Here is a 19,629-nt window from a genome sequence, read left to right on the forward strand (position 1 = left end):
GGCCATTCTGTCAGGTTTGGCGAAGCCTAGTGTGATGAAAACAGGGGGCAAAACAAAACACAAGCTCTGCAAACACTCTTGGCCTCTCCCCTCATGCTCACGGGGAGCGCTAGCTTGTTTTTAACAGGTCACATGGTCCAAGGTCACCGGCCACTGCCCGTGCGCGGACAGGGGAGGCCACGCAAGAGACTAGCGCCATCTGTCTGCTGAGACCATCGTCAGCAGGCTGCTTGCTGCCACTCATCCAACAGCTCACCGGTCACAAATCACTCTGCCGTCAGAGCACCGGCGGAGCGAGGTGACACGCCACTGCAGGGGGGCCATCGATTGCAGGGCCGTGGGGACATGGCTGCGGCAGCGACGTTTACTGCCAACCTGCAACCGCTTTCCCAGGGACCGTCAGAGAGATGCACAGAAACAGCGCAGTCATAACAGAACCTGAAACTGCACTTTCACATGGGAAACCCTGACACACAGTTAGCAAGCCTCCCTTTTTAATTACCCCTGCAGAGAAGGCAGAACACTTGGTGTCTGCTGTGCTGCAGTGCAGTGCAGTGCAGGGTGCTTGTGTGTGTGTGTGTGTGTGTGTGTCCGCACATCTATTTTGCATTTCAGCTCATCCAATCGTTTGTGGGTTCACTGGCCTTGTAGTTAGAGTCCACTGCATCCGCAGGTCAGCTTACTGCCTGACCTAAGCCATATAGAACATTCAACCAACACACCTCCTCTTGACATTCAGCATCAAAGAGATGGATTGTGGGTAATGGCCTCTGGATTGTGGGTATTGAAAATGTCTGCTCTCCTATCCTGGGAGTACATCAATTGAATTCAACAAGCCTTACTGGCATTTTACATGCTGCCAAAGCAATTCAGTAACAGACATCATCACTAAAAAACATACAATTTAAAAATAGTACCACTGTAGAAATATCAATACAATTAAAATGCAAAGACAGCTAATGATAACTTATAATTTATAAAAAACAGTTAATTCATCACATAATACTTTAAAGTTTATAAATCAATGTATTTTACATATATAGCTGCATAGATATACATATATCAGCCAATTCATACCAAAGAAATGTGGATAAGCTCCAAGACAGTCATTACCCTAACCCCTATCCCATGGTGCTTTTAGGCAGGGTGTGTTAAACCCCCCCATGAGGCTTGCTCTTTTAGTGCTGAAGTGTCTGGCTTCTTTCCTAGGCTGAGAGAGCACAGTCCTCCCCAAGTCCTCTCCACAGATTTGAGCAGCTGACGAGCAATGCGTTTCGGAAGGGGGGGGTGGGGTGGGGAGGAGGGGGGGAGGGGGGTAGTGTGACACAGCAGGCGCACCGTGCGAACGCTGAATAATGAGGAGGAGCAGCCACAGACAGGCCCTCCGTGCTTAACGAGGGGCCCAGGAGAGATGAGCTCAGCACAGAGCCGCTCCTGCTCCCCCTCCATACACGTTTGATCTCCAGGGGCCGCAGCAGAGCCGGGGATGGGGGGAGGATAGGAGAGAAGCCCTCGATTTACATCCAGTAGATGTGCAGATCGAATCTGCCCCCTCTAGGCCTTGTCCGGAGAGGCGAACCGTGTGCTATCCACCTACCAGTGTAGATGAACGACACAGAAAGTAATCAGAGGAATGCCAAAGATAACTGCCGACCACCTGGTCCCCCAGGAGGAGGTACAGGGTAAGCGAATCGCTAACATGGTAACATAAGGAAGCGTGGTTTATTTATTAGATTGACCTGTGACCACTGGGGTCATTGACCTACAGGTCAATGTGGCCAATGGAAAAAAATTCTTAAGTAACGGGGCATGGTTAAAGGCGAGGTCATGACCCCTGCACACCCACTTTCGTGAGCAACCTGTCCTGACGGGGTGCGGAGACGGCCCCAGACACCCCCTCACGGTGATTCACTGGGACCGCCCTCTCTGCCAGGGCGAGCTGGCCTGAACCCCAGGGCCATCCTCACCCAAAACGAGCATGACGTCACAGCCACACATCCTGTCCTGGCACCCTCCAGCAGCAGAACTGTTCATACCTGCCCAATATGCGTACCGGGCGTGGCACAGATCCAACTGTTGAGGGTGGGGTATAAAAATGGCCATTTTTTCAATGAGGCCAGAATTTGAATGGATTGTGGATTTGAATTTTCATTAAAAAAAAAAAAAAAAAAAGGTTCACAAAGGCAGCAGGTCTCATTTCACTCTGGCTGCAAACGTACCAAAATTTCTTCATTGTCCTCTCTCAAACCACCACTTTGAAAAATAAAGCCTGTTTTCAACCGGCTCTGAAATGATAGATCGGGATACACAAGCCATAAACAGTGTTCTGAGGTGACTGACATTCTTCTATTTTTAACACCATCCGTCTGTCAGAGATTCACAGGGAGAGAGGCCCGAGGTATCAGGGACACGGCGTCTTTTAGCCAATCAAAACGGCTTCTGTCATATGCTGGTGAAGCAGAGATTGCCTGGAGTGCTGTTACAGATGCCCTGTTAATATCACTAGGCCCTTTCATCTTCCGATGCACTGTTTCACTACCCTTGACAACACACTACCTGGCTACAGGAAACAAATCTTGAAGTCAACTGGGCAACAGTATCAACAGCACAATGCTACATGGAACCAGTCACAACAGTGTTAAAACCAAAGCATACCAATGTTAACGTTAATGCCAGTTAGGCTGAACTACCAGCACCAGCAAGTCTCGAAAACCACCAGTACACACAGAGCTTTAAAATGACTACTTTATGACTGGGTAGAAACAGACATAGCTTGAGGGAATTAGATACTTGAGGGGACAAGATAATAAACTTGTGCTACACGTTAGAGGCATGACGAAGATGTGAAAGAGCACACACAAACGTGACAGTGAGGACACACACAGCAGGCCTCGGACACGCACAAGATCTCCAGGATAAAGGAGCACACATTCCAGGTAATCACATTCCAGGAGATCACAAGTCATTCTGATGTGGCAAAAGCATGACAGCTCCTGATCTGGTTCCAAGATTCCTCATTCCAGGCAAAAATGTTTTACGGCCCTTAAAATTAAGCCAGCAAAGTTATGTCTTAATTAGTGGTTGGAAAAGAGATTCAATAGTATGAATTTGCCCTTTTCAGCATTCAGCCTGAGGACACTAATATCCCTGAACTTGTATCAAGGCAAGAGAGATCAGGTGATTGACAGGTGAGAGAAGGATGAAGCAGTTTCCTTACGCAGACAGTGCATAATCGCAATAATTTTCTAGCTAACGCTCGCTATGATTCATTCAGAAATGGTATGCGATTTCATCGCATTCAATGCATGCCTTTATCAGCCTTGCTTCACAGTGGCATGACGACAGACCCCGTGTATGTCATTGGGCGTGGCCCAAGGGGGGAAAGGCGGGGCTAGCGCACTGCAGTATGAGCATGAATTCAAACAAGGAGCTGGCTTTACCCTCCCTAGCACACCTCCACAAGTCTCACACCTGAAAAAGCACCTAAAGATAGATATGGGAGGGTATGATGCCAAGGGAAGCTGTTTGATTGGATGACAGGGTGGTTGATGTGTTTCCACAAATTAGACTTGTGACTGAGTTCACAGAATGTGGAAGTTATTATTTTCAGTGGGAAGGGAAGCACAGAGCCAGAGATGTGGCTCAGAGCATTTTCGAGGAGAAAGGCAGCCACCATTAGAGCTTCCAGCATGAGACCACCCACTGCCTTTCCTTAAACACTCCTTAGCACTGAGCTTCAGGCCCTGCCACTCGTACACTGAAAGGCAAGGGAGAATAGCCTATGGGCGCGGTCCTTCTACTGTATGTCCAACAGAACACTATTCCTAGGTTTGAGTCAAATGTTTTCTTGAATACTTTTCAAAAAAAAAAAAAAGACACAATAATGAATTAAACCCAGAATGTTTATTTATCACTGAAACACTGAACTCCAGGGGTCCTGGAAGTGGTGACTGGAATGTTGTCAATGCCTCAATCTGTTCTGCTGAGTCAAAAAAAATACACAACAAACTGTAGATCACATTTAGTTCTATGGAGCAGTCTCTGCAGTACTTAAGTACTGAGCAACAACTGCCAGTGAAATAAGAGGGGCTTTTTACCGCTGGTCTGCAGCATACTCTCTAAAAGCATGCTCTCTTCCCCTAACACCAGTGTGCAATCAATGGCAAAATCAGCTCCCCACATAAAAATTGATTCAAGATGGAGGATGTCCATTTCTGCACAATGGAACTGTACAGCAGAACTTCAGTCTCAATAACTTAATCACACCACTGTTAAACTTCTTACAAAAGCCAGATAAATTAATAGTTGTAAGGAAGAGAAGTTGTGGAAAATATGGGGAGAACTGTGTCAAACCTTCTACAGTACAGGCCTAAACAGTCTTAAGCACCCTGCTCCCCTGGACTGGAATCACCTTTGTAGTGAGAGAGACCATTGTGATTCTGACCTCATGTGACAGGCTCATTCTGCGGTCTTTACAGTGCTGACTGTATGCCCCATGATGAGCTCTGCGTGTTCAGCATGACCTCTGAGAACGTGCTTTGGAGGTCTGAGCAGTGTGGCAGCGCAATGTGTGTGGATCACCACCTATCAGCTGAGTGTCCAGGTCTCAAGTCCAAACTCCGCGTTTGTGTTAGGCCAGGCTTTGCTGAGCCGGTCGGCAGACTGGAGATAAAGGCAGGCTGGGCTGATCCAGCAGCAGGAAGGCACATTTCCATCCCCCTTCACAATACTTGCTATAAAAATACACAGCGATTGTTTTGTGCGTGGCAAAAGCTCTATGAATTCTATCAGGCTTGACCTGATGGAGTCCTCCTAACAGAGTAGGCTACATTACATTTACATCACATTATTGTCATATAGCAGATGCTCTTATCCAGAGGGACTTACAGAGGTTACAATTTTTATATGTTAACCATTTATACAGTTGGATATTTCCTTGAGCCAACTGTGTGTCAAGTAGCTTGCCCAACGATACAGCATCAGTGCTCCAGCGGGGAATCGAACCAGAAACTGTTTGGTTACAAGCCCTGCTCCTTACCACTACACCAAACTGGTTCCCGAGAAGTCACACTGCTTCCCCACAAAGTACTTCACAAAGTGCAGCAAAAACACAGTTTATATAGTTCATAAGATATATAACATGAAATCAAGAGGAAGAGAAAAGCAACCATACTAAAAACATAATTCACCCACCAAAAAAGAAACTACACCACTAAAAGAAATGGGATATGAAAGCATTAGTTCACAGACACCCAGACACCCTGACACACCACATTACAATTATATGGACTTACGATATTATTATAATACAGTAAGAATGGTATTAGCTAGTGAAGATATGGATTTATTCTCATGAGGTCAAAGCAACAGATAAATACACCCCAGTAGTATAAACTGTAACAAGAAAAGTGCAATGCCCCAGCTCTGTCCTCTGATAGCTACCAAAGATGACCTTTAAGCCAAAATCCAACTTATCTTTTCAGTAGATCAATGAATTGAGCTGACTTAAGACGAGGCTAGAATGTAACTAAGTCATGGTATTATCAGTTATCAACGGCTTAAAGGGAAGAAAGGCGCTCATGGGCTCCCCCGGCACTGTCAGGGTGAGGCCATCGATCAGGCCGGGCGAACGAGCTTCCCTTCACGCTAGCGCTCGCCATTCTCCTGAGGTTAGTCAGAGTTAGTCATACTTCACCACCCTTTGTAAACTCTGAACCTATCAAGTCTCTGCCTATGACTTGGGGTAAAATGTCATTGGCGGGGCTTGCGAAATCAGTGACAACTAACATGGTTGTAGCTGTTGAGAGGAGAGGCTTATTCTACCACATAGGGGTTTCTCGGTCAGGCTGTCGGAGCGAAGCTTTGCCCAGCCAAACTGGCAAGCTGGTTTCGAAATGTTTGCCGAGATTTTTTCATCAGGGCTCTGTGGAGATGCTGCCTTCCGAGCAGGGCATGGGTCTGTCGCTTCCATGAATCGCTCCCGTTGGGCATTTGCATAGAGCTCTTCTCCCAGGAGCTGCTTCGCTAATGATTAGCAGCAGCCTTGCCAGGCCGAGCCAATGAGAGGAGGATGGTGCCAGTCGTAGGGGTGGTGGGGGAGTTATGTTTTTGGGTTGGCCTTCTGTCTTTTCTCCATTAAAAAAGAATTTCCCGGGCAATCGTGGACACAGCTAACCACGTGTCAAGCAGACTCAATGCTAATACGGTCCTCGCTGGCACTCAGAGCACTCAAACTGCAGGTCAGAGGTCAGGGATATTTGCCACGGACAAGAGGCAGGGCTGCAGAGGACACTCTTGGCTAATTTTGCAACATTTCGCATTTTTGACATTTTCTGCCACTGCAGAGCTCAGCACTGGCATCAGTTTATGCATGCGTGCAGCACTAGGGTTCAGCTAGCCTCACCACCTAAGAGAGGCCGCCCTGCCAAGGCAGTGGCAAAAGAGATTAAATTCCTACTGAAGCCTCCTCTTCCATCATCTTAGATCCATTCTTTTGCCGTCTCACAGTACAGCTACTGTCTATCCGTTCATATAAAAAAACAGACCCTCCACAATGCATTAACCGCTATTCACTCTCATGTGTCACAACTGAAGATTTAGCCAACTGTGTTCCATCCTATCACTGTGTGGTACAGTGGACATACTCACATATTCACAGAACAGAAAGTGAGTACTGACTGGAGCTAGCCATGCCAGTGTGGCTGCTGTAAATTTGCTGGCTGACTGCAGTTGGCAAGCTATGACATTTGTGTGCATTTTGCTATGTAATGCTTTAAGACTTAAGCATTCAAACAGGAACTGCATGTGTGTGGCGGCTGTGCGCTTCTGATTTATTTCTACATTTGAGTAGGCCTTTGCTACAGTTGTCCCGTTATGACATCATAATCTATTAATGTGCACCATTTTGTTTATTACATCACCATTTCATTAGGCCAACCATGAAATCCCTTCATACCATAATAACCTCCTACCTATAGTGCCAGTTGGCCTTTAAGGTCAAGGGTCAAAGCGTTTGCTGTCTATGCAGAACTTGTACCTCATTTTAAAATGATTGCCTGTTTTTTCTGAAAACAGACAATTGGTTACATAAGAGATTTTCTGAGAATTTTATTCATCTTGCTAAATGTTTGGGCTGTGCCTAATTCATGTGGCCAATGTGGAGATCTTTTGGTTTTAGATAGAGAAAAGACACAGCAGTGACACTGTCTACATTTTAACGGCACACATACACCATCACGGCCATTTCATTACCAATGCTCATCACCAACTGGGCATGGGAGTCACAAGAATGTTTTCTTTCCTGTGTGCCTGTACTCAGATCAGTATGGGTCCCATCTGCTTATTTTGCCTGTAGGCACTCTGCTGACACAAACTGATCCAGGGTACTGGGTTCAGCCTGTTTGTACTTGGAGACAATCTTTCACATGTCAGATTGAAGACGACATACTGCATTTTTTTGGTAGGGGGGATTTTTGTTGTCAGGCATATGTTTGCTTTGTCTGGAACATTATGGATTACAACATATTTTGTAACCAAGGTCTGAATAAGATCAGGCTATACCAAAACTCTTTCTTCCTCTTGAATTTTGTGTTCTTGTTCTGCTTTCAACGGGCTTTCTGTACTGCCCAACTTTAGAATGATCATATATAACGGGAGGATTCATCATCAGGAGAGACTGTTATAAACTGTGTACAATTTCTGTCGGTGTTTCTTTAGATATGATGATTTAAAAATCTCACAGGCTTGGTTAAAATAAGGTTATCTATTCATTTATCTCAGGCCTGTAAACCTGCTGTTTGAAGGCTGAGTTGACTACAGTCTTCTTTATATTTTTTGGCCCTTTGTCCACCCTTAGGCAACCCTGTTATGGAACGGCCAATTGATTATTAGGCTCCTCTGACCACAAAAACAACCACTGGTCTTTCATTCGCTCAGGAGCACTGAGGCAAGATGAATGTAGTCCTCTGATCCACTCACACACAGCCAACGGCTGTTTTTCACACTACAAGTCACACTGCACACTGCAGAGGAGTGAGTGCTCATTGGAGGACAGGCACTACTCTGCTGATGTCATCCAAGCAACTCGTAGGCACCTAACCAATCACAGCGTATCTGAAAAGGCGAGTTGAGGAAACCCTGGCTAACTGACCCAACCCCATCCCAGGCAGACTGAAGCCAATTTGTTCCACTGCTGTGGGCCCCCAGTCATTGTTGGGATCAAACCTGTGCCATAAATCTCAGCTTCCGTTCAAAGTGAATGCCTTAACCACTGAGCTACTCGGGAGCCCCTTAAAATGAGTTCTGGTTGACATTAATTACCTTTTTAATCCTTGTGAGGAGTAACTATTAAGTCCTCCATGCAACCCACAAAGCAATTTTATTTATCCTTTACTTTAACAGAAAGTCCTACTGAGATGAAAAATCCTCAATCAGAGCCAAGCAGACATTTTATGTTTCAGAATGAATATTAACTTGACAAATCAAGTACAATAATAACAATCAGGGGTGTCAGACCGCGGGTAATGGTGGACCTGACTAACCAGGGTTCTAGTGTAAATAACGTGGCTAAAGAGAGCAGTCAGTGGCTTTCGCCAATTCTGAAACCAAAATCAAAATCAGGATTTCAGAAGCGCAAGGAGCGCAGAGAGTGAGAGAGAAAGCGAAAAGAATGCAAGCAACTGTGGACGAGTTTCTTTCAGAAAACCGGTGAGCCTAAAGTGCCAAACAGTAAACATGTTGCAGTAACATAAGCTAGCTTGCTAACAAGCTTTATTAATAGTTAATGTAACAGAAAGTGTTTTTGTAATCATAACCAAGGGAAGTTAGCCTTAGCCCAGCAGCTAACCTGTAAAAAACATACTGTTAGTTCAGGGAGCAGCTGCAGAGGGAGAAAGAGCAGGCTCCTCTTCATGTTCTGATGTAGCTGAAGACACTACTGCGTCTGGGGCCCAAAATTTGGTGCTATGCCCCTGATAACAATGCAATAAATGAATGTAACACACAAAAACCTGACAATATGTTCAAATTCAAAGGAAGAAGAGATTCTAATTTCAACTGATTTTTCCTTTGTAGGATTAGGTCATGACACCTCATACACACAGCAGAGTTGGGGTCAATTCCATTTCAATTCAGAGAATGAAGCAGAACTCATGATTTGAAAATTTTTCATGGAAGATGATGGGGTGATTTTCAGTTCATCAACTGAATTCCAATTCATTTATTGAACTGACTGAACTGAAATGGACTCCAGCCCTGATGCACAGGTAGCTAATGATGACATCTGGTTTTATTTGGACAAAAATCTGAGATTGTCCAATTAAATACTGTAGCTAAACCAAATGTTATTTGTACAGACATATGTTGGGTATTGTGTTAAAACCACTACAAACCTTTTGACTGGACTTTTAAATATGTACTCACAGTAAAACATTTGTTAATATATTCAGGTTTTCACAAGGTCACCTACATGTTTAAACAACAACGTGTAAATATTTCTGGTTAACTGTGTCAAAATGAATGATACATAAGAAATTACAAATATAATAACGAAATTACATCTACAATGAATGGATATATTCTGAAACTGAAATGATCATTTCCACCTGTACTGTCTGGGTCTGTTCAAGGAACTAATCCTGAAAAGGTCTCTGTGGTTTGCCTCATTAATCCCTTTACAAAACCCAAAATACTTCAAATCCCCTCAGTCTCATTTTACTGCATTAAAAGAGATTAAGTGCCTTACAGACTTCTCTTCATAAGCCGAAACTGTACGACCAGAAGCCAAAACTTGTTGCTCTTCTCTGTACTTTCCTACAGCTTCTACATTATTTGTAATCAGGGGACTGAAGCTAAAAGCAACCCTAAATATTCCTGCCTTAGAACATGCTAAGCTTTTTGCTACATACCCTGCATCTCATGTTCCTCAACACAATGTCCAGCTTCTGAGCTGAAACTACTACTGAAACACTCCCTCTCACAGAATTTACAGATAAAAAAACTCGTTGTCAATGAATCTACCAATTAAATAGATTTTTTGTAATGAATCTACCAATATAACACACATTCACACAATTCTGTAGCACTCTGACAAGTATTGTCAATTAAATATGTAGAACACCTGATCCTAGCATATAATGATTTCATTAGCAAGTTATCTGCCCACAAACAGACTTTATTCATATCTTCCACAGGAAATTAAACGAGTACTCTCCTGGTGGATCTGAAACTGACCTCACTGTTCCAAGTATAACACAGCACATGACAAGGTCCAACAGTTACAGAGCTACACCACACCACTAGGCTGTAGGTTTGAATCCCTCTAGGCCAGTGCTCTTCAATCGGGGGTACACATATCTCTAGGAGGACACGGCAATGTCTCGGGAGGTACGCAGGGTTATCACTATATTGTGGAAATAAAAGAAAATTCATGAAAGGTACAGCATACAATCACGTCTGACTCATCCCCTGTTGTGAATGTGACTGGAAAACCTAAATCTGCTTGCTAAAAAATTAACAAAATTAACGAAAAAAAAACCCCTGGACTATGGGAAAAAAATATATTTCTCTTACCTCTCATTTATCGGGTCTTATTAGGACTACTTGAGATGTGACAAAGTTATACACGGGGCACAGGAGCAAAAAAAGGTCATGAGCCACTGGTCTAGGCCACCGTGCTGCTGGGATTTCCTCCTTTGAGTAACAGGACCTCATAAGTGTCAGAGGGAAGGCCGGAAGTGGACTGCTGTGCAAAGGTCTTACTCACATCCAGCAGTCACAATACACGGATGTGTATATCATCTTAGCTGGATAAGGTCTTCGCTTACCACTTCTGTCACTGCATTATTCATATAGTCAAAGGGTTCGGATAACTCAAGTTTTAAATGTGTTTAAAAACATAACGAAGGAGAAAAGAGAAACAACGTCTGCTTGGGAAGGATGGGAAATACTTCAACGTAGTATCCGTTATGAACTGGCAGAAGGCAAAAGAACTGGCACAAGGTTCACCCATCAATGTTAAAAAGGATAATCTTGGAATCAGAACTTATGGGATGCATCAGAGCCAGAACACCTCTGTTTCAAAAGGGGAACAAGCCAAAAGGGCTAAAATATGCACAAACTTTTCTCTTCCCTCGGCATCAGGGTATAAAAATATCCAAGGTGGTGTTTGATGGACTTTAACTGTGTAATTGCCTAATTAAGGCGTTATCGCATTTCATCACCCTAGCTCATCCTCTGATGCTTAACTTGCAAATTCATGGTTACCTAAAACACTGTCACATAGGAACGTCATTGAGTAAACTGTTAGTTTTCCATTGACTGTTGCCCTTTAAACTGAGCTTGATATCAATTGTTAAGACAGAAGTCAAGGGATTTCTTAAATTTACAGTGCTAAGTCACTTATTCCTGTTTCAATGGAGTGCTTACTTAACCTCTTCCAGTACAGAGCAGAGCCAGAACTCACCTAACCGCCATCAACTTGCTGCACTCAACCAAGCACAGACAAATTAAGGCAACCAAACTGCGTGTGCTGAAGTCTTTAAATGGACTGATGTGACTGTGCACTGACTATACAGGGTTCCCCATCTCTGCCAGTTTGTTGGGGCTTTTCCCTTAATTTAAGAAGTACCGACTTTGCTGCAAAACAATGCGTAGTGGGCATCAACACTGTCTGACTAGCCCCGCCCGAAGGTGCAGGAGTGCACCAGATCACCGGGCAAAGCTGTGGCCATTCACCACATGCTACTGCAACTGCATCCCTCATTTTCATTTTCAGCCTCCATACGGGCAACGTTCCAAGATTACTGTCACCTGTCAGTATTACATTTGTCTATAGTTTCCTTTAAAAATTAAACTGTAAACTCCTGCTGCTGCTTTGCAGAGTACATTCACTTAGTTCACATACCAGCTACTTACTGTACAGTATTCACCTTTGTGTGCAACAGATCCTTTTTTTTGATAAACTTTAGTTTTTAAGAAGGTACACATTCCCCCACCATTATGAGACAATTCTAGACCAGTCTAGCCAAGCATTTGAAATATTGTGCTTGGCACTGTCAATCTTAAAAACTGTAAGGCTTGCGAGCCAACAGGAGATGTAATTAGTGTTGCTTAGCTTTATGTTTTTACTACCCAGCTAGCTACCCATACACTATTGTAACTTATCAGCTATCTGGATGCTGCACTTTGCTAAAACAAACTTGTAGCAAGCTGGCTAGCTACTTTGTGTGAACAACTGTTATTAGCTAAATAGCTAGTCAGATACCTTCTCATAGCAGCTAGCCTTTTCCACATTTCTGTTGCCAAGTTTATTCATAAAAATGTGTCAGTACTGTAGTGTACTTGCTACAGTTAGCAAACTACCCCACTGCAGGTAAATCATTAATATCCAGTCAGCTTAGCTACCTAACCTGCCATCCTTAGCTAATTCCTACTTCACTGAGGTGACAGCTGATGATGGTGGTAGTTATCTAGCTTGCAACTGTACTGATACCAAGATAGGCAGCTAACAAATAGCAGCTAGCCAGCAATGTGCTGCTAGCTTGTGTACACACATCTGGAGGCCGATCCTTTAGGAGATTTCCCTCCCACTGGTTTTATCACACCTCAGTGCAGCAGAGACCGTCAGGCTGGATGTGGTCTTGCTGGGTAGACCTTTTCACCTGGTCACAGCATGCTGGGGTTCAGTCCAGTCTACACTGTTTTGACATCTTGCTGAGAAGCCTGACGCTTGTCTGTAACTCTATCTTACTCTATAGCTGAATAATCGGCATCCAGCTAGCTACAGCTAGCTGTAATGGAGCTTTGTTCAACATCATTGTCCCAACACAGTCATTAGCTGACTGCTACACTGAATCAATCTGCTTTCACTCTCACCGTCTTCTTTCTAAAGTAATATTACAGCACAGGAGTTATTGCAATTCACAATGACTCATGCTACACTCGTCCGGATAGTTAATGACATTGGATACAATTTGTTATACAGCACTGTTCAGGTAAGCGCAATTACAACATTATACTGTTAGTGTTATTATGCATGTTATTATACATGGAATGCCCTGATATGAAATTGCCAAGCTTGATACAAACAACTGTTGCCAAATTCCCCCCCGCTTTCTCTGCTGTTGGGAAATCCAACTATAGCAAAAGTCACATGAAGAAAATAATATAAAATTCTGCAGGAAATTATAATACTTACTGCAGTATACCACAGGACTCAATAAAACACTATCATACCAACAGCTGTGTCATAAGTGGTGACCTATAACACTACGTATTTGAGCTGAAAGGAGTGTGCACAACTATAACATGAACACAGTATAGTATTCCATCAGGTTACATATAAGATATTATAATTTGCCTTGTTAATATACCTATTATTATAAACAAGTTAATATAAAGTGCAGCATTAACAGCTTTCACAGAATAATATGCAAGCACTACAATAAATGGGTCTTTTGTGTTTTTCTCTGAAATCTGAATTCACATCTGGCCATGTAAGGACTCCTACAGTCGGCAGTGACACTGATGATTTGGTATAGTCTCTGTGCTTAGCCTAGCCTTTTTGTAGGGACACTTGCAAGTCGCTCTGGATAAGAGCATCTGCTAAATGACCAAATGTAACATCCTATTTTATGCTACAGTTACCTTGCTGACTTGCTAGCTGACAGAACCTCCCCCCCTCCCTTTTCTCCATGACTGTTTCACTCTTTCTTTTGAGTTGTGTAAACATACACACTTTCTCAGGGTCTGTTTGAATTTCCCAGATACTCTTGAGGTTATGTCTGTCCTCTACTAATTTTTTCCAGGATAATTTGTCCTTTAAAAGGACACAAATTGCCCATTAAAATGGACTGGAGGAGGAGACCAAAATACTGCACCATTGTGGAGTTATTGTCCCAGCATCAGCAGAGACAGCTTCTTACACTCAGCAACATGGGAGAACTGTCAGCTCATTCCAAGATGTATCATTTGGTCTTTCGCATGTGCACAGATAAATTCTACAATCAACAGCAAAGGTATCGAAGTTAGCCAGAGTCACAGCCAACTATTTTTTTTTTTTAATTCTGCAGGAACTCTGAAGGTCTGCTTCAAATTTTTCTGCTGTGAACAAATCATATCCTCAGCCCAATCACTGCACCATCCTACATATACTCGCCTAACATTATGCTAAATTTGTCAATAAATTATTTAGAGTAGTGGATCCACAACTACTAAAAATATATGGAAAACAGTGTCAGACACTCAGATGGCGTACTTCTGTGGAGGTCAGGACCGGATTGTCTCATCAACGTTGAACATGGGAAACGTGCACTAATCTCCACTGACAATACAAAGGGACAATCCTTTAAAATAGAGACGAGCGTCCTTCGAAAATTCACAAAGATTTTGTACAGTGTAAATACCAAAGCAAGCAAGCCTATCAGTTTATGTAGCCTATGGCAGATGAATACAATGTACTGATCTGCCTAATTGACAAGGGAAGTTAGAAAGACCAGCCTTGCCTGAACTAATTATGCAATTCTTCACTATCTGATAGGTATCCGTCCAGTATCGAGCTAGCTAGGAACTACAGGTATCGGTCACGTCAGTATATGCTGGCTCGCTAGTGCCAGACTACGGTACAGGACTTGCGCTGTCATACGGAGGGCCCGTATAAAATTTTAACCATTTTCCGATGCGGAACGTCACATTTATCCCCCAATACATGAAGATGGCACTTCATCTAGGGAATTTGGTCAGAATTAAAGGAGGAACGACTGATCTATTAGTATATTTAGCTAGCAGCGAAACCCACAAAGGTTGGGAACCAACCTAACTTCAACCAACACGTACACATTCTTTTAATTGAAGAAAATGATCCAAAATTATACTTACTGCTGACTTTCATGCTCCCAAACGCCGAAGGCTGCGGCACTGGCTTGCAGCTCTCTGCAAATGAGGTGGTTCTAGGCCGACCCGACATATTCCTATTCAAGACCGGTTCTTCGTCCCCGTCTCTTGCTTTTAGATCTTTTCGTTGTTTTTGTGTTTCGTCTTTCGACTCTATACTAGTCAGTATAGGTATTGATTTAAAAATAAAAAAACACAAACCCCACCGTCCGTCCGAATTCCTTCCCTATCGTTGTCTTTTAGCTACTCCCGTCCTCCAAGTCTTTTCTCAAATCATCCTTTTCCAGATTTGATTAACTGTCTTCTTCTTCTTCACCTTCGACAGAATATCTTGCATTACCAAATGTCTCATGAAAATGGCCTTTCCCCAATTTCCTCTATATTAAATAACTTATTTAGCGGAGTGTCCATGTAGTGATTTATAAAAGCGTCGCCAAATAATTTAAAATAAGAAAAGTAGACTATGTCAATTGTATTTGCTAAAATATAAAAACCAGTCATTAAAATGCCACTATAAAATAATTCTTCATATACTGAGGTGGAGACTCAATGATCCGACGGCACCAGCCATGGCGGCTGCCCTGTTCAGCCCAGGCAGCAATTCAAGTGAAATTTTTCGAATTTCCAGATTTTGAATCAAATGATTTCCACGGCACGCCAAACCGGTCCGACCCCATAAACACGGATTAGGTAATCGAAACCCTCTGCAGTCGGACTCTGGGTCGAAAAACTAAACTGGGTGTCTCTATCCGTAGAAAATCACAATTTTAATACGGCTCCACAAATCTGGATTTCTTTTTATGCCTGCTCCGTCAGCCTTTGCTCGCTCTCTTTGTCACTCCGAACGATCAAACGTCATTTACGTAAATTACGGTCAAATGTTGTGGTAGTGCAGGAGCACAGCAGGGAACTACGCCAATTGCTGCGGGAAGAATCGGAAATTGTGCACGCGCAGGCAAACATTGAGAATGTTGTGTCAACCAATCCACGGCGAATCCCTAGGAGATGGGTGGAGAGACCTACGCCTCATAGGCCAATGGGCTTTTGGTTCCTCCGTCTCACATTACGAAAATACGCCAGGAAAGTGCTTTCGTCATCGCCCTTGCACTTCCTAGTAACGAGCATAATTTAGCTGGGGAATGGTTGCTTCAAAGCGATACAAAATAGCATTGGCCGTACATTCAACTAGTCTGCAATACTGTTGCTACACTACAGCTTAGGCAGAAATACAAAAATGATACAACTTGTGTTTGTATGTAAAAATAATGCACCCCAGAACCGCCCATGATCTCTGTATAGAACGGAAAATGTATATATTAAAAAAAATAAAAGTCACTAGTGACATAAAATAATGGAAGTCGAATTAAGTAGTAAATTGTGGTTATGTCACGTGCTAAGGAAATGGACAATATTAGTTTCATGCTATAACCACACTTTATGGTTGCCGTCAAATAATATTTTTACAATAAATGAAACTGCTTTCTTGGAAAACACTGTTTCATAAGAAATATTGACGTAAGCATGAACGGCATGTTGTGAAAAAACAAAATAGTGGTACAGAATAATTCCTATTGCTTACTTAGGCTGTTCAAACATTCCACAGTAAAAATCAAGCAAAAACAAACAGAGGTACCACTATATAGGTAAGTAAAAATAAATTCGTCAAAATCAATTTGGGTTCACTTACAACGCATATTACGGTACTCACTGGGTTCAACGGCGCATAACAAATGAAAAAGCGTTAGAATTTCAACACAATCTCTTATCTGTGCTAATTACCAAAGCACCTAACTGAAAGGTTGTGCAGTTTAGCTCAGTGCCCGGAGGCCAGTCGGCATGACAGGAACAAGAAAGAGGCTTTCTTGAGATGAAAAGACTATTTTAAGACTATCTTACAATGGTCTTAAGAAATGCAGAATTCCGCAGCCTACACTGTGCAAGATTCTGTGAAAAACCACGGAAGTGTCACCTCATGGAAACGCAAACAGGCAAGGCATCCCACTCAGAAACGAGAGCCAAACTATGATTTCATGTTTTAATCTAGTTTTTCTCCATTTATATTGACTTACATGTCACATAGCAAATGTTATATAATGCATACTGCTGTCATTATTATCATTTTGACAATTTCTCTTGATTTGTTACTTGGATATTCTTCGCATCTTGAAAAGGATAATAATGTGACATTACTTTGATCATTTTACCACAGAAATCCATTGGTAAGGTTGCATGCATTGACATCTATGTTGCATTTGTCAAATATTTGTTAAATTAGTTTGAATCTGTCTCTCTGGATGTAACACTGAATCAGATTTATTATCTTTCATATTGGGCCATAATGTGGCATCCATTTGATAGATGTTGGAATATTCTTCTAAAATGATCTGGTGGCCATGTTGGATATGTGCACAAAAGTCCTTTTTCCTCATTTGTGAATTGTACCACCCTTAAGTATTGCAAGTAGAATCAGAATCTCTTGCACTTTATGTATTTAAACAGAATCTGTTGAGTCATATGACTTGGTGCTAATACTGTTCCCTGCCCCTTATCAATGTAGCATGTATGATGATGAACATGTGTTTGTGTGATTATTGGCTTATGTCTTGATCTGCCTCTTCAGATCGTACAAAGACATACTTTGAAAGGTTCATTTGTATTGGCTATATCATGATCCTTGGTAGCAATGTGGAGTATGGAGAATACATGGCAAACTGATTGAAAGATTTTTTTCTAATTTTGTAAATACATATAGCCTTCAAATCTTGCACAGTGGCAGAAAAACACCCTTTTACATACTATACATATACTGTATACCTATTACATGCAATAATACAATCAAATGAAATACTAAATTAAATAAAGAAATATTTAATACTTAAAATACTTAATATTTCCAGAAAAATTAAATTGTTATATTTTAATAATTAGTAAAAGACAGCTTCTCATGAATCACTGCACCCATTTACACAAAATTTGTTGCACATAATATTTGCACATAAATGCTGAGGTGTGACATTAACAATGACAAAATTTGGCAAATAAATATGTAACTGAACCTCTCAAATATTTAATTCACTGTTTGGCCAGCCCATCTCAGATTTAATATTGAAGTGTTTGAATGGTCCTCTGGCATGGAATTATTTCCTATAAAAACAATACAAATGGTGACTATAATTCAAATATGTTTTGTATGAGGCAATGAATAGCCATATCACCATTTTTCAAAGATAGCTTGCCAGAGATTGTTTTTGGTAAAGGAAAGACATTACCCATACACCTTAAAACCACAGAGTGGTTTTACAGAGTGCAAACCACAGAATGCACACATAGCTGAAGCAAAGGTTGAGCAAATGGATATGCTTGCCATAATGAACCATGTAGCGTACAGAGGTCCCATTGTTGTGTATCTAACATAAATACTTTACCAACATATTGTAATCCAGTTGACAAATGTGACCTCATTGGTTGATACACACCTATAGTTATGGATGTCATGAGTTTTATACTGCAGTGATGGCAGGGAAACACTACTCAGCAGGGGACTGGCCTGCAGGAGTTGCTGCTCAGACTGCATGAGGGAGAAAGAGAGAGAGAGAGAGAGAGGGTGAGAGAGATGGGGGGTGAGAGAGAGAGAGAGAAAGGGACAGAAAGGAAAGGAGAGAGAAAGGGAGGGAGAGAAAGGGGGGGGGGGGGGTAGCAATTAGAATAGGATGACCATGCAGTTTGGGTGCAGTATGTAATGGGGCAGTGTGACACTATGTAGAGTCAGCTAAAGATAAACTCTTGCAGCATAAGAAAGGTGGCAAGTGAGGTTAGGACCCACGGCCATGGAGGCAAACTGACACTGTCCCCCATTTATAGCAGAATCCTGCTAAAAACACGCTGATCTTGCAATCTTTTGGCTACAAGCCCAGTTCCCCAGTCACTACACCTCAGTGCTGTCCTATATACTTTACATTTTAGATTAATATTTATACTAATGAATAATAATTTGCCCTCTAATAATAATAATTTGCTCTTTCTCACTGTCAGAATCTAAAGTAATTTTTTTTTACATCTTTATCATGCAAATTTGGCACTGAAAACATTACAGAATGTCACATTTAGGTCACTGTTGCGGTTTAAAAGGATGTAAAACCCCTGGAGTGGGTATTTTATAATTGTCGACCTTTGTGAGATCCTCCATATTCAAAGACAGTGAGATCCAGATTTGGAAAAAGTGCTTTCCTTTCTCTTGTATTTGAAGCTCTGACTCCTGATTGGTGCATGCTGCAGAGGGCTTATGGGTAATGTGGTGCAATGTGGTGCAGAGCTGGCGCTGTTGCCCAGAGGGTTTCAGGATCAGTGCCCGGGCAGGACACAGTTGCTGTATCCTTGACAAATACATTTGTCCTGTCCTGCTTCAGTGGCTAAAATCCTGCTGAATAAATCAATTGATAAAATGAATTAAATGTAGTAAAATGTTTATATTAAATATTCACCCTCAAAATGTAATGTTTGTGCATGTCAGCCTATCAAATGCGAGAGTATTTGCTCCCTTGAAATGATGGCTGGATTAGCCCTTCATGCAGAATACACATGCAAAGTATCCCTCTCAAGATAAGTTTGAGCTGGCTGGAGCAGCTTAGCAGGGTTGGAAGCATTGTGTTCCTTCACTCTGAAGGCAACAGTGATTGTTATTGTGATGAGCAGCAGTGCAGTATAGTGGTAAGGAGCAGCGGTGTGGTGTAGTGGTAAGAA

At 42.3% G+C, this 19,629-nt stretch overlaps 1 protein-coding gene across 2 annotated transcripts in view; it reads right to left on the minus strand.

The window, feature by feature from the left end:
- Positions 1–15,756, minus strand: part of LOC118785507 (glycogen synthase kinase-3 beta-like) — a 28,487-nt gene extending 12,731 nt beyond the window's left edge. Inside the window, exon 1 of one of the 2 annotated variants that reach the window (XM_036540203.1) lies at positions 14,875–15,756. In XM_036540203.1, the coding sequence (XP_036396096.1) occupies positions 14,875–14,962 (88 nt within the window). In that variant the 5' untranslated portion in view covers positions 14,963–15,756. The remainder of the gene's footprint in view (positions 1–14,874) is intronic. The other variant, XM_036540204.1, reaches the window with a different exon arrangement.
- Positions 15,757–19,629: the final 3,873 nt, after the last annotated feature.

This window comes from Megalops cyprinoides, chromosome 11 (genome assembly GCF_013368585.1).
Source record: "Megalops cyprinoides isolate fMegCyp1 chromosome 11, fMegCyp1.pri, whole genome shotgun sequence".
Lineage (NCBI taxonomy): Eukaryota > Metazoa > Chordata > Actinopteri > Elopiformes > Megalopidae > Megalops > Megalops cyprinoides.